Genomic DNA, 15,424 nt, shown 5'->3' with positions numbered 1-15,424 from the left:
TCTCTACTAAAAATGCAAAAATTAGCTGGGCGTGGTGGCGGGCGCCTGTAGTCCCAGCTACTTGGGAGGCTGAGGCAGGAGAATGACGTGAACCCGGGAGGTGGAGCTTGCAGAGCCGAGATCGCACCACTACTACAGTCTGGGCGACAGAATGAGACTCCACCTCAAAAAGAAAAAAAGAATTCTGACTGAAGGTTGGAACTTAGCCCTCCAGAAATGAAGGCTGAGTAACGCTGATGGCAGCTTGTCACCTGCAGCAGGTGCTGTTCGTGTACCTGCGGCTGCACACCAGGCCTCTCCTCTAGCTGTGTTATAACCTTTCTGTTGACATGGGGTCCGCTTGAAATTTATTTTTGGAGACGGGATCTCACTCCGTCACCCAGGCTGATGTCCAGTGGTGCAATTTCAGCTCACTGCAAGCTCCTCCCGGAATCAAGCCATCCTCCTGCCTCAGCGTCCCGAGTAGGTGGGACTACAGGCACCACCACACCCGGCTAATTTTTGTGGTTTTTTTTTTTTTTTTTTTTTTTTTTTCAAGATGTAGTCTTGCTCTGTCACCCAGGCTGGAGTGCAGTGGCCTAATCTCTGCTCACTTCAAGCTCCGCCTCCTGGGTTCATGCCATTCTCCTGTCTCAGCCTCCTGAGTAGCTGGGACTACAAGCACCCGCCACCACACCCAGCTAATTTTTTGTATTTTGAGTAGAGACGGGGTTTCACCATGTTAGCCAGGATGGTCTCGATCTCCTGACCTCGTGATCCGCCTGCCTCGGCCTCCCAGAGTGCTGGAATTACAGGCGTGAGCCACTGCGCCCGGCCTAATTTTTATATTTTTAGTAGAGATGAGGTTTCACCATATTGGCCAGGCTGGTCTTCAACTCCAGACCTCAGGTGATTCAACCACCTCAGTCTCCCAAAGTGCTGGGGTTACAGGCATGAACCACCAGTCCTGGCTGCCTTGAAATTTAATTAAAAGAAGTTTAGGAAGAAGGGAGTTGTGAGGTGCTACTTCAGACATCAGGTAAACTCCCGGACTCATTGCCCCAAGAGAATTGACAGTCTAGGCTGGGCAGCTCATGCCTGTAATCCCAGCACCTCGAGAGACCGAGGCGGGCGGATCACCTGAGGTCAGGAGTTCAAGACTATCTTGGCCAACATGGTGAAAACCCCATCTGTACTAAAAATACAAAACAATTCGCCGGGTGTGGTGGTTCATGCCTGTGATCCCAGCTACCCGAGAGGTTGAGGCAGGAGAATCGCTTGAACCTGGGTGGCAGAGGGTGCATTGAGCCAAGATTGCACCATTGCACTCCATCCAGCCTGGGTGACAGAGTGAGACTCCGTCTCAAAAACAAAAAAGAAAAGAAAGTAGACATCAGAAAGGATTGACTTCTGTGATCTCAGCACTTTGGTGACCACGACCCAAGGCCGGAGGATCGCTTGAGCCAAGGAATTCAAGATCAGCCCGAGCAACATAGTGAGACCCCGTCTCTGCGAAAAATTTCTAAAAGCTTAGCTGGCATGGTGGCTCACGCCTGTCGTCCAACCTACTCAGGAGGCTGAGTTGGGAGGATCACTTGAGTCTGAGCGATTGAGGCTGCCGTGATCCCTTATCACACCACTGTGTTCCAGCCTGGGTAACAGAGCAAGACCCTGTCTCCAAACAAAAAAGCAAAAAATGGTCTTTTACCTAGGTATTTACCATTTCCAGTGGTCTTCATTCCTTTCTAAAAATCCAGGTTTTAGCCAGATGCGGTGGCTCACCCCTGTAATCCCAGTAGTTTGGGAGGCTGAGGTGAGTGGATCACCTGAGGTCAGGAGTTCAAGACCAGCCTGACCAACGTGGGGAAACCCCATCTCTACTGAAAATACAAGATTTGCCGCGCATGGTGGCACGTGCCTGTGATCCCAGCTACTCGGGAGGCTGAGGCAGGAGAATCACTTGAACCTGGGAGGCAGAGGTTGCAGTGAGTTGATGACTTAGGATTTCTCTTCTCAGTCGCTTAGCAAGCTGGGGACCCATGGCTAGCGGTGCCCCGCCGGGGTCCTGCTTGGCCGCGCTGGCGTGCCCCAACCCACCTGTGTTGGGTGGTTCCTGAGCTCCTGTGCCACACCCAAGATCAAGGATACACTGGACATTGAAGGATGAGGAGGGCGGAGAAGAAGTTTATTGAGCAGTGAAACAGCTTTCGCTGGACCAGGGGATGCAGGGGCAGTTCCCCTACCCGAAGGCAGGAAAATCCACCTGTGTGGCTGGGTCTGGGGCCTTTTATGGACTTGGGATGCAAAGTGCTTGCAGTTCTTGCTGATGGCTTTGTGAGTATGCCAAAAAGGTTGAAGCAAAGACACCGTTCCAAAGTGGGCGTGACAGCGTAGAAAGCCAGTTAGAGGCCAGGCGCGGTGGCTCACGCCTGTAATCCCAGCACTTTGGGAGGTGAGGCGGACGGATCACAAGGTCACCCCGTCTCTACTAAAAATACAAAAATTGTCTGGGCGTGGTTCACGTGCCCGTAGTCAAAATTGTCTGGGCGTGGTTCGTGTGCCCGTAGTCGCAGTGACTCGGGAGGCTGAGGCAGAAGAATCGCTTGAACCCGGGAGGCGGAGGTTGCAGTGAGCCAAGGTCATACCTCTGTGCTCCAGCCTGGGCAACAGAGCGAGATTCCACCCCAAAAAAGAAAAAAATTAGGAAAGGATAGGTGTGTATAAAATAGGTGAAGAGTGGGGTTTAATCAGAGGAAAGTGTGGCAAACAGGAAGGCAAGTTCTTAATCTGGTCTGAGAATTTCACTGGTGGCTCAGCTGTCCGGCTTTAAACTGTCTTTGGCTTGGAGGTGGGTTTTGCCGGGACCTACCCCATCTGCCTGGACGTTCAGCTGCTGCTTGCTAGCGTCACCGAGACCACGCCACTGCCCTCCAGCCGGGGCCACAAAGTGAGACTGTGAGACTGTCTCAAAAAACCCCACATTGATGTCATTTCTTAAATATTTGGTTAAAAAAAAATCTGGGTCTGGAATTTTTTGTTTTTTGAGACGGAGTCTCCCTCTGTGGCCCAGGCTGGAGTGCAGTGGCGCAGTCTCGGCTCCCTGCAAGCTCTGCCTCCCGGGTTTACACCATTCTGCCTCAGCCTCCCGAGTAGCTGGGACTGCAGGCACCCACCACCACGCCCGGCTAATTTTTTTGTATTTTTAGTAGAGACGGGGTTGCACCGTGTTAGCCAGGATGGTCTCGATGTCCTGACTTCGTGATCTGCCCGTCTCGGCCTCCCAAAGTGCTGGGATTACAGGCGTGAGCCACCGCACCCAGCCCTCTGGAGGATTTTTATTACGAATATAACTTCATTAACAGATGCAGGGCTATTCAGATTTTCTATTTCATTTCATATCAGTCTTGGTAGATTGTAGTTTTCAAGGTATTTGTCCATTTCATCTAATTTTTTAAATTTCTTGGCATGAAATTTGTATTTTATCCTTTTCATGCCTCTAGAATCTGTAGTGATGAACCTTCTTTCCTCGTGTTGCTCAAAGAACCAACTCTTCTGGCTTTGTGAAAATTATGTTTGTTTTCCTTGATCTCTGTTCCTTATGATTTCCTTCCTTCCATTTATGTTGGGTTTCTCCTGTGACTTTGTAGTTTCCTGAGGCAGAGCCTTAGGCCTTGGTTAACGTGTTGTACTGGTCAGCATTCTGCAGAGGGACGTTGCTGTTATCTGTGTCTCTTTCTAAAGGAGATTTAATATGAGGAATTGGCCCACATGATTATGAAGACAAAGTCTCATGCTCTGCCATTTGAAGATCGAGGAAAGCCGTGGGATAATACAGTCCAAGGACAGGAGACCATGGCCCAGCTCAGGCTGGTAGGCGAGAAGGAAAACAGGCCAACTCCTCCTTCCACCCCTTGCTATTCAGGACCCCCATGGCCTGGGGCGAGACCCACCTGCACGGGGCAGGGCAGTTGGCTTTGTTGAGTCCCCAGCTGAGAAGCACCCCTCCCGGACACGCCCCAAAGTCATGTTTGATCTGAGTACCCCACGATGCAGCCAAGGACGCAAAATTAACCGTCACGTGCGTTGTATTTATTATTCAATTCAAAATATTTGCTAATTTCCCCTGTGATTTCTTTGAGCTACGTGTTAGCTGGAGGTGTGTTGTTGAATATCAAGAGTACTTGAGGTTTTACGATGTATCTTTCTCCTGGTTTCCAGTTTGTAGCTGTTAAGTCGGGGGTTGTGCTGTGTACGACCTCATTCCATTTACATTTATTGAAACCAGTTTGAAGCCCTAACATGTGGCTTGTCTTGGTCAGTATACAGCGTTCAGTTAAAAACAATGTGTGTTCTCTAGATGTTGGGTGTTCTGTGACTGTCACGTCATGGTGGTTGATCAGTTAAAAACTGTGTTCTAGCCAGGCGCAGTGGCTCACGCCTGTAACCCCAGCACTGTGGGAGGCCAAGGCGGACGGATCACCTGAGGTCGGGAGTTCAAGACCAGCCTGACCAACATGGAGAAACCCCATCTCTACCAAAAATATAAAAATTAGCCGGGCGTGGTGGCGCGTGCCTGTAATCCCAGCTACTCATGAGGCTGAGCCTGGAGAATTGCTTGAACCGGGGAGGTGGAGGTTGCGGTGAGCTGAGATCGTAGCGTTGCATTCCAGCCTAGGCAACGAGCAGTACTCTGTCTCAAAAGAAAAAGAAACTCTGTATTCTTTAGACGTGGGGCGTTCCGTGAGATCAGGTCATGCTGGTTGATAGTATTGTTCAGAACATCGGTGTTTTTCCTGATTCTTTTTTTTGTCTGTTGTGTCGATTTCTGAGAAAGTATTAAAATTAGAGTTGGTTCTGCATTTTTATCCATTCAGGCCGTCCCTTCCTTTAATTGGAGTTCTTTGTCTACTCACATCGAATTTAATTGTTGATATGTTTGGATTTACATCTTCCAACTAATTTTCTATTTGTTTCCTGTGTTGAGTTACTTTTGCATTTTTCTTTTAACTTTTTAGCTCATACCTCTTTGCATTTTTTATGCAGAGGTTGCTGTAAGGATTACAGTATGCGTGTTTATTTTAATTTATTTAATTAATTAATTATTTTTTAAGGAGCAGGATCTCACTCTGTCCATGGGCCGGAGCGCGGTGGTGCGATCATAGCTCTCTGCAGCCTCAAACTCCTGGGCTCAAGTGGTCCTCTCGCCTCAGCCTCCCGAACGCTGGGACGGCAGCTGTGAGCCGCCGCGCTGGCCTCTCGCCTCAGCCTCCCAAATGCTGGGACGACAGCTGTGAGCCGCCGCGCTGGCCTCTCGCCTCAGCCTCCCGAACGCTGGGACGACAGCTGTGAGCCGCTGCGCTGGCCTCTTGCCTCAGCCTCCCAAAATGCTGGGACGACAGCTGTGAGCCGCTGCGCTGGCCCACAGTGTAGCCTCCAGTTCTTCGGGATCTCTTGGGGTGGCCGTGTGGCAGCACTTTGCATGCAGTGTAGAAACCTTGTCCCCACTGGGGACCGTCCTCTCCCACTTCTCCATGCCATGGCGTCTGTCTGTGCACATGGTAAACTCCACAAGGCAGCCTTGGATTCTTTTGCTTTGACTGGTCTTATGGAATAAAGTCCATCAGCTCTGCCCTTGGTACTTTCATCTATGCTTTGTGATACTTTATTTTTTCTTCTAGGTTAGCCTAACATGGCAGACCAGAGACAGCGCTCACTGTCTACCTCTGGGGAGTCGTTGTACCACGTCCTTGGGCTGGACAAGAACGCAACCTCAGATGACATTAAAAAGTCCTATCGGTAAGTGGACAAGTGTGGGCCCCCACCTCCCCCCGGAAGACACATGCCCCGTGTGGTTTGGTCTGCGTTTTACCAAGGACCATTGCACACACTTCATCCTGGCCGACTCAGCGTTGAACTGGTCACAGCTGCATAACACTTTTGTATGTGTAATGTGCTCGTTATAGCTTAAAATTATTGTATTCATGTTCTCTTGCCCACAAAAATTAGCACTTAGTAGAAGCTTACACACTGTCCACAGTTCCTGGGGAATCAGGGTCTGAACCTGTTCGAGGCCTCACAGGAGCTGCAGAGCGTTGGATGGTCCTGTGGTCTCCTTGTTGTAGCACAGTGATGACACCTCACTGTGTTGTGGCCTCTTCTGATTGAACTTGAAGAACTGCACTCTTAGGTGCAGTCTCATTGAGTAACCTGTAAGAGACACCATCACTAATCCAGACAATTCAGATAGTCCTCCTCGTGTGTGCTAGGCTTGTGTGGCTCATGAAACACGTATTAAAATGCCGTCATGACGCCCCGCCACGCTTAACCATTCACTCGGCACGTGTGCAGTTAGCGGCTGGGACCCCGGGGCCGGCCTTGGTGCTGCTGAACTTAGATGTGCCCTGGCACTCACTGCCCTTGGGACTCCCTCCTCTGAGGCTGGGTCAGGGTGAGGAGGTTTACCTGAAACGACCGCAGAGCTTGCTTTTGTCCCTGGCCCTGCAGCCCTGGAGAGCTGGACAGTGAGGCGGCCTGGGCGGACCTGCTTTCCACTGCACCCGGCGGTGGGTGCAAGTGGGACAAAGGCCAGGGTAGAGCCAGGACATGGTTTTGGTTTGCAGGAAACTTGCCTTGAAATATCACCCCGACAAGAACCCTGACAACCCGGAGGCTGCAGACAAGTTTAAGGAGATCAACAACGCGCACGCCATCCTGACGGACGCCACGAAAAGGAACATCTACGACAAGTACGGCTCGCTGGGGCTCTACGTGGCCGAGCAGTTCGGGGAAGAGAACGTGAACACCTACTTCGTGCTGTCCAGCTGGTGGGCCAAGGTGAGGGCACGCTGCCCGCCATGCGGGCACCTGGGTCACTCCATGCCTGCAGGGTTCCCGGCATTGAAGAGCCAGTGCGCTGATGCCAGCAACTCTACACTCTTGAGACATGGTTTCTGGCACGCGGAGCCTTTCTCCTCACCTGTGTGGTGGGGAAGCTCTGTCATTGGCCTGCCTGGAACAAGCCAAAGCGTCCAGATTGTCCCAGGGAAGAGCCCTGCGGAGCCGCCAGGCTTTTTTCTGTAAATGGCTCCCAGTCCTCCCCGAGATAGAGGAGGAAATGAGCCTTGATGTTATATTCACATTTCTTCCTTTCCTCGTTTTGTTCCAAGTGTCGTATATGAGGCCAGAGGGTTTGAATCGCCATGTGGCCTTCTTGAGAAGCCAGTATTTGGTTTTGACTCATCGGCCTCCTCACTGGCATCCTTATAAAGTACTTTAGTTAATGTTAGAGTCTCGCTCTGTTGCCCAGACTGGAGTGCTGTGGTGAGATCCTAGCTTACTTTAACTTTGAACTGCTGGATTCATTGAGGCGTGAACCACCGCGCCCGGCCTAGAGGCTGTTTTTTTGTTTTTTTGAGTCTTGCTGTGTCTCCCAGGCTGGAGTGCAGTGGCCGGATCTCCGCTCACTGCAAGCTCCGCCTCCCGGGTTCACGCCATTCTCCTGCCTCAGCCTCCCGAGTAGCTGGGACTACAGGCGCCTGCCACCTCGCCCGGCTACTTTTTTGTATTTTTTAGTAGAGATGGGGTTTCACCGTGTTAGCCAGGATGGTCTCGATCTCCTGACCTCGTGATCCACCGTGGCCTCCCAAAGTGCTGGGATCACAGGCGTGAGCCCCCGTGCCTGACCCACACCTGGCTAATTGTTTCTATTTTTAGTAGAGACGGGGTTTCACCGTGTTAGCCGGGATGGTCTCGATCTCCTGACCTCGTGATCGCCCGCCGCGGCCTCCCAAAGTGCTGGGATCACAGGCCTGAGCCCCGCGCCCGGCCGAGGCTGCTTTTCTTTAAGCAGCGGGTTTCTTTCTGTCTCTCCCCCTCCCTTTGTCAGTTATTTCCTTCTGCTTCCTGTCTGGAAGGCAGTGTCCCCACCTGGAACGGACCCCCTGCCTTCTGCTGAGGGCGTTTGGGAGCCCTGCCCTGCCCTCTCCAGGGGCCTCGGAGGCCTTGTGACGCCACCTTCTCTCCCCAGGCCCTGTTTGTCTTCTGTGGCCTCCTCACGTGCTGCTACTGCTGCTGCTGTCTGTGCTGCTGCTTCAACTGCTGCTGCGGGAAGTGTAAGCCCAAGGCTCCTGAGGGCGAGGAGACGGAGTTCTACGTGTCGCCCGAGGATCTGGAGGCCCAGCTGCAGTCTGACGAGCGGGGTGAGTGCCCGCCCCGGGGCCTGTGTGTGTGTGTGTGTGTGTGTGTGTGGGGCAGAGCCAGAACGGGCCCTGAATGGTGTCAACCTGTCTTGTCAAACAGGAGGGCACTGACACTGTGCCGCGAGTGTTTGTGGTGGCAGCTGGGACTGTTGAGGTGTGAACGTGGACCCTGAGGTAAAGCAGGCGCATAGAGCTGTCCCCACCGTGACCTGCGGTAGCCGTAGATCCCACGACTGTGAGGCGGGGCAGGGCGGCAGGCAGTTGGGGCGGGGCTGAGGGCCGAGGGCTGGTGGTGACCCGAGGCGACGGAGGAAAGCCGTGCAGGGTGGAGGTCAGCGAGGAGCCTCACCCCTGGAGAGTTTGTCCAGGTGCTCGGAGGTCGCTCCACAGGACCAGTGTTGGGCGCACACCAGGCTGCGGCCCCCGTGCAGTGCCCTGTGTGCTTGCTTTTCAGAGGCCACAGACACGCCGATCGTCATACAGCCGGCATCTGCCACCGAGACCACCCAGCTCACAGCCGACTCCCACCCCAGCTACCACACCGACGGGTTCAACTAAATCCAGGAGAAGCTGTGGTCAGAGGAGGAGCCGGCGCCCGGCCACGCCAACCTTAGAGTCATGAACTGTAGTCACAGAGATGGGAAGGCAGCCTCCTGCCTGCCCCGGCCTTGCCGGGGCCCCTCCTGCCTCCACGCCCACCCAGCGCCAACCCTTGGCCCACGAAGTGCGTAGCATGCAGTATTTAAAGCAGTGTAGCTACGATCTTCTGTTCTTTTTCCTTCTGTGATAGCATGTACGGGGTCACGTTCCATGTCTGTGTTGTGGACGTTCCGCGGCGTGACCGCGTTGACCGCACAGTGGAGCTGCCTCAGGGCTGTCGCTCAGGCCGGTCCAGTGCGGGGTGACTGCAGCCGGCCAGGTGGGCGAGGAGAAGGGGGGCTGCCCCTTTCTTCCCTGTGCTCGGGGGGCCGGAGGCAGGTGCTGCCTGGCAGGGCTGTGTTACCGTCTTGGCCTCGGGGTCTGGTCTAGCCGCTGTGCTCCCAGCCTTGAGGCTGCAGTAGGACTCTGATCTCACCCGCCAGAAAAGGGGCGAGGCCGCGTCACCGGCGTCACCGTCATTCCTTGGTGTCTGTGCTGGGCACAGTTGGCTTGGGGCTCTGTGGTTTCCTGGGCCTCGTGGCAGGGTTTCTCCTGTGGGAGAATTTGGTGTGGAAAGCATAGGAGGCTCCTTCCGAGGTTGACCCCGTGTCCTCCGCACAGTGTGTCTGGCCTGGTCTCTTTGTCGTGTGGATGCTGCAGTTCCTCGGAGGTGTGTCCTTCGCCCGCGTTGGGGTTGTTTGTCTGTGTTCCTGCACTTTCCCGGGCTCTGAGCTGCATTGATGGGGCCAGTCTCCCCGCTCCCGTCTTGGGGTCATTCTCCACATTCCTTCCAGACCACCTGTCCTCTCCGTAGCCCTTTTTGAACCTTTAGAACCACAGATAGTAGGACCAGCCCGATGAGCCTCAGAGAGTAGATTGTGCATGTGTGAGCACCCAGTTGCTGGGGACGGGGGCTCTCCCAAGACCCCTCCTGCTGTGTTTGCCAGAGCTCCCACCTGCCCCACTCGCCTTTGCCCCGTCATCGATGATTCAGGCAGAGCCAGATTCATTAGGTCCCTGGAGGAAGGACTGACTGGACCAGAGAGGCCCTCTGGCTCAGAAGGGTTGGGTCTGTGGGAGGCCAGACCACGGAATCCACCTGTGGATCATTGTGGGTCCCTGGGAGGCCAGACCACAGTATCCACATGTCGGAATCCACGTGCAGACCCTTGGAAGTCAGTCTCTTATGTGTCCTAGACCTTGTTGGTGGCACCCTGGGTAGGGGAGCGGGGGAAACTGTTCTGATGTGCCTGTGCTGGCCGAGGGCTCAGAGCTGCCCCCACTCCATGGCTCATGGGATGTGCTGGGCCTGCCTTTGGCCGCGTGCTGCAGACTCCAGTGGGCCTGGTTTCTGCAGAATGTCCCTGGTGGCTCTGGCTCAGACCAAGCCGATGAGTCTCCTGAAGCCCCCTTTCCCCGCCTGCCTGCTGACCCGTGGCCCCAGCTTGCTCATTGCCCTCAGCGGCCACCCAAGGCTGTGTAGCGGGGTAGGTTCAGGTTGGCCAGGAGGTTGTCAGAAGGGACGTGGTTGTGAGGACACATTGGGACGTGCTTAGGAACGGGGGCTGGTGAGGCCCCAGCTGACCCCTCCTGTAGGTCCACATGTGGACCGTGAGCCGGCTGCCGTGAGCTCCAGATCCTGGGGCAGTTGTGTCCGTCCCACCTTTCTTTTTCTCACTAAAATGATCATGAAGACCTTTGACGAGAGGAGAGATATGCACTGTGATGTTAAATTAGAAATAATTTGTCAAAATCAGACCTCTCCTAAAAGAGTAAGAAATTCATTGGCCCGTCCTGAAACGTGAGGCGGCGAGACAGTGGGGTGCCTCTGTGCCGCTCAGCACAACAGCAAGTTCAGCCTGAGATGCCGGCAACACTCAGCCTTTGCAATTTTTGTAGATGTAGCTTAGGACATGAGTGATTTTTCTGCAGACTGGCCAAGAGCCAGGTTCTAAGCTTGGACCTAAGGTAGAAAGCCACCCATTGGGGGCCCTGGCTCAGCCCCACCAGGCTCTCTGTTGGGCCTGCACACAGCTCTGTGGCTAGAACACTCCAAGGCCCTTCGATACTCATCAGAGTGGGCCCCTTGCCCGGTGGCTTTTCAGTTACAGAGTCCAGTGGACCATTTTTTAGAACCATGCAGCTCCCTGCAGAGGGTGGGGTAGCGGGGGAAGGAGGAGCAGGTCTGGAGGTTTGTGGAACCTGGTCCCCTGCAGAATTTGTAAAACCTAAGTAACTCATGGCCATGGCCATTCTCACGGCGGTGACTGTGATTCTGAGACCCCCAGGAAGCCCAGACACTCGGGGCCTGGAGCTCCTCCCACTGCCTGACCTGGAAGCAGAACCCTTTTCAGCATTCTGCCCTGTTGGTTTTAAGGCCTTGTCTTAATTCAAGGAAGAAGATCCTTCCAGGTTTTATTTCTCGTTTTATTGAGTGGACTGTTTCCCCATTAAAAGAGGTGGTGAGTCCCCAGGGACAGCTTTCGCATCCCCCTGTCCACATGCTAACAGATCAGGACACCCCCAGCATCCCTGCCTTCCGGTGGCAGTGATGGGATCCCCAACTCCTCACTCTGAGGCTGCGGACGGTGCTGTGAGCGAGTGTGGCCGTGAGCACAGAATGTCCCGTTGGCCGCCGCTGCTGGGTGCTGCCGGGGGCCTGCTGGGGTTGTGCTTTGAGGCCTGTCCAGTTCACGAGGGGGTCCAGGCAGCACTGACTGCTTCTGACCTGCAGGAGGCATGGGTGCAGCCCCGAGGGCCCTTTCCCGGCAGCTGCTGTGTAGATTGTCTCCACTCAGTGACGTGGGATTTTTTTTGTCTTCCTTTTGGCTTTACTTTTAAACTGCTTTAGATATTACTGCTCAGTGTTTGTGAACTTTCCTAGTTCTCTGTGTTCAGTTCGTGCAGCCAGCACCCGGTGGGGACCTGTTAGAAAAAGGAACTGGCGTGTGCACGTGCCCAGCAGGAAAAGCTTCATCTTCACGTCGGCTGCTGCCGTCCAGGAAAGGCCCTGGAGCCTCACGCCGTCGAGGCTGCTCTCAGGTGCTGTGTGTTGCCGGTGGTCCCCGTCGCCTGCTGAGCCCAGGGCGTTCTGGTGTGGGTGGGCCTTGTGCTGGGGGGGCACCAGCACGCAGGCTGCCACTGGAGGGTCTGGGTGCTGCGGGCAGAGTTCGACGTGGGGCTTGTCCACCCTCCCTCAGCTCTGGCTCAGTGCTTCCTGCTGTGGGGACATCTCGTGGGGGACACGAAGTGACTGATCTCCCCCTTTCCCAGTATTCGGAGCTGTGAACCCGTGTGGCGCAGGACTGGCCTGTGTCTGTTATTTTGGTTGTAAATCATCCTCCTGTGGAATCGGCAAAAGCTACATTTTTACTGTCCTTACCAGCAACGGTTCGCGTCGTCACGTGCTGTGAGTGTGGGCTGTGGTGTGTCTGTGTGTGTACATATGTGTGTATGTATATATCACACAGCAGGAGTGTCATTTGTGCTGCTGTCCCGTGGTGAAGCCACAAGTACAATTTCAGGTGGCTCTGAAACGGCCTTGGGTTTCTTGGGAGTTGGGCAGGGACCTGCAAGAGGGTTTCCTGGCAGGTGCACAGAAGGAAGCGCTGAGCCCACTGTGTGCAGAGGATGTGTGCCCAGGGCACCGCCACGGCCCCCACCGGTGTTGGCCTCTGCTCTGCAGGGTCGGGTGCCCATCCTGGGGGCTCCGTGTCACGCCCACCTGACCCAGGTGTGTGTCCCGGTGTGAAATCTAGGAGGTGACTGGAAACCCTTCCCTCCCTTGCGACATGAAAGCCGATTTTCTAAGCAACAGATACAATCAGTGGGAAAGCTGCATCTGAAGGGCAGCCTGGGAAGGGGCCCCGTCCTGGCCCCAGGTCCGCCCCAGAGGAGTCTACACAGCACCACCGCCAGAAGAGGCTGGGCCAGGTCCTGCAGGCGGCACCTTTTGGTAGATATTGTTTCTCTGGAAAATGGGGAAAATGTTTCAGACCAGGTGAGGGGGGAAGTTAACACTGAAATATGTCTTGTTTTTAAAAATCAAACGCAAACGCATGGAAGCTGCTTGTCCATGCACTGGTTTTTTCACTGGCGTCCTGGAGTCCGACCGTGTTGGGGTGCAGGCGCTGTCAGACTCCGGCTGATCCTGGCTCGAGCACACACATCTGAGGGCCAGGCTGGTTCCGCATGGTGATCTCCGTCTTGTATGTCTGAATGTTGACCTAAAATAAAGATTACTGTTGTAAAATAAATGTTTTCACTGCAGGCCCCACGTGCGTCTTATTCCCCTGGTCCCGCAGATCCCTGGTTTTTGAGAGCAGATCCCCGGTTCTGGAGAAGCAGCAGCCGATCTTAGGAGCCCCCACACCCCTTGTGGCTGGAACTTCCCTCCTGCCTGGTCCACATGTGGACAAATGCCCCTCCTCGTGATTCTGTTTTCACCTCCATTTTCTAAGTATCAAGACTCGAGCAAAGAGGCCGGGCGCGGTGGCTCATGCCTGTAATCCCAGCACTTTGGGAGGCCACAGTGGGAGGATTGCCTGAGCCCAGGAGTTCAAGACCAACCTGGCAACAGTGAGATTGTGTTTTACAAAAAAGTTTAAAAGAGTTTGAAATTATTGGCATCGCTGTGCCTGAGGCCCCAGCTCCCCAGGAGCGATGATCCCTTGAGCCCAGGAAGTCCAGGCTACGGTGAGCTGTGTTCGCACCCCAGACTCCAGCCTGGGTGACAGAGGGAGACCCTGTCTCCACAAACTAACGAGCAAAAACTCAGAATAATGTAACAAACATCTTGAAATCCTCTATTCAGCCTTAAGAAAAATGAAGTAAGGGCCGGGCATGGTGGCTTACGCCTGTATTCCCCAGCATTTTGGGAGGCCAAGGCGGGTGGATCACAAGGTCAGGAGATTGAGACAATCCTGGCCAAAATGGTGGAACCCTGTCTCTCTTGAAAATACGAAAAACATTAGCCAGGCATGGTGGTGTGTGTGCCTGTAATCGCAGCTACTCACGAGGCTGAGGCAGGAGAATCGCTTGAACCCGGGAGGCAGAGGTTGCAGTGAGCCGAGATGACGCCACTGCTCTCCAGCCTGGGTGGGAGAGCGAGACTGTCTCAAAAAAAAAAAAAAAAAGTAATTTGAGTCCGATTTTCCATTTAAAAAAAAAAAGCATCCAAGACCATTTTGTGTGTCCCTCCCCATTTCCATCCTCTCCTTCCGTATGTAGCTTAAAACGGTGTCTACTACTGTCAGGTCCAATAAAGCGTACCATTTGTTTATGTCGTTTTACATAAATTGTACTACACCGTGCTATTGAGTACACCACCTGCCTTATGAGTTTGTTTTTGTTTTGTGTTTTTTTGTTTTTGAGTCGGAGTCTTGCTCTGTTGCCCCAGCTGGAGTGCAGTGGTGCAATCTCGGCTCACTGCGAGCTCCGCCTCCCGGGTTCACACCATTCTCCTGCCTCAGCCTCCTAAGTAGCTGGGACTACAGGCGCCCGCCGCCACGCCCGACTAATTTTTTGTATATTTAGTAGAGACGGGGTTTCACCGTGTTAGCCAGGATGGTCTCGATCTCCTGACCTCATGATCCGCCCGCCTTGGCCTCCCAAAGTGCTGGGATTACAGACATGAGCTACCGCGCCCGGCCTGTTTTTGTTTTTGAGACAGAGTCTCTATAGCCCAGGCTGGAGTGCAATGGCACGATCTCGGCTCACTGCAACCTCCGTCTCCTGGGTTGAAGCCATTCTTGTGCCTCAGCCTCCTGAGTAGCAGGGATTACAGGCACGGGCCACCACGCCCGGCTAAGTTTTTGTTTTTGGTAGAGGGGGTTTCACCATGTTGGCCAGGCTGGTCTTGAACTCCGGACCTCAGGTAATCCGCCCGCCTCAGCTTCCAAGAGTGCTGGGATTACAGGCGTGAGCCACCGCGCCCGGCCTGTTTCTCATTCGATACAGGAGTATTTAAAAAACAAGCCGTGTGGTTATATTAGGTCTGGTTCATTTTAGCTTCTGTACAGAACAGTCACGAGTTATATATCACGACCGGTCCTGGGCTAACTGACCCCAGGGTTCTAGTTTCTCACGGTGGAAGCAAAGCTGCCTGAATGTCGCTGCTGAGTTACTGCTGGGAGCGGGATCTGGAAGCCGCCTCCTGACTGGTGGCCTCACACCGCCCTGCAAAGAGGCTACGCGTCTTCTTGCTGCCCCTTCCAGCTTTAGCGTTGTCAGACTTTTTTTCTGGTTTGGTCTTTGAATTTTCTAAATTAGGTAGAACCCACGTTTATTACTTTTTTTTTTTTTTTTTTTTTTTTGAGACAGTCTTGCTCTGTCATCCAGGCTGGTGTGCGATTTCGGTTCACTACAACCTCTGCCTCCCGGGTTCAAGCGATTCTTGTACCTCAGCCTCCTGAGTAGCTGGGACTAAAGGCGCACACCACCACACCCAGCTAATTTTTTTTTTAGTAGAGACGGGGTTTCACCATATTGGCCAGGCTGGTCCCTAACCCGTGTAGGCCTCCCAAAGTGCTGGGGTTACAGGTGTGAGGCAGCACGCCCAGCCTATGTTCAGTATTTTCGATACGGGATTTTTTTTTTTTTTTTTTTTT

The 15,424-nt window shown here is 53.8% G+C and overlaps 1 protein-coding gene across 1 annotated transcript in view; it reads left to right on the top strand.

The window, feature by feature from the left end:
* DNAJC5 (DnaJ (Hsp40) homolog, subfamily C, member 5) overlaps positions 1-8,938 on the top strand; it is a 1,035,873-nt gene extending 1,026,935 nt beyond the window's left edge. Inside the window, exons 2-5 of the mRNA XM_011934464.1 lie at positions 5,658-5,775; positions 6,600-6,813; positions 8,006-8,177; positions 8,632-8,938. Coding sequence (XP_011789854.1) covers positions 5,669-5,775; positions 6,600-6,813; positions 8,006-8,177; positions 8,632-8,735 — 597 coding nt within the window. The 5' untranslated portion in view covers positions 5,658-5,668 and the 3' untranslated portion in view covers positions 8,736-8,938. The remainder of the gene's footprint in view (positions 1-5,657; positions 5,776-6,599; positions 6,814-8,005; positions 8,178-8,631) is intronic.
* The last annotated feature ends 6,486 nt before the right edge of the window (positions 8,939-15,424 follow it).

This window comes from Colobus angolensis, unplaced genomic scaffold (assembly GCF_000951035.1).
Source record: "Colobus angolensis palliatus isolate OR3802 unplaced genomic scaffold, Cang.pa_1.0 Scaffold136, whole genome shotgun sequence".
In the NCBI taxonomy this organism is placed as follows: Eukaryota; Metazoa; Chordata; class Mammalia; order Primates; family Cercopithecidae; genus Colobus; species Colobus angolensis.
This window is presented reverse-complemented; position numbering and strand designations above follow the sequence as displayed.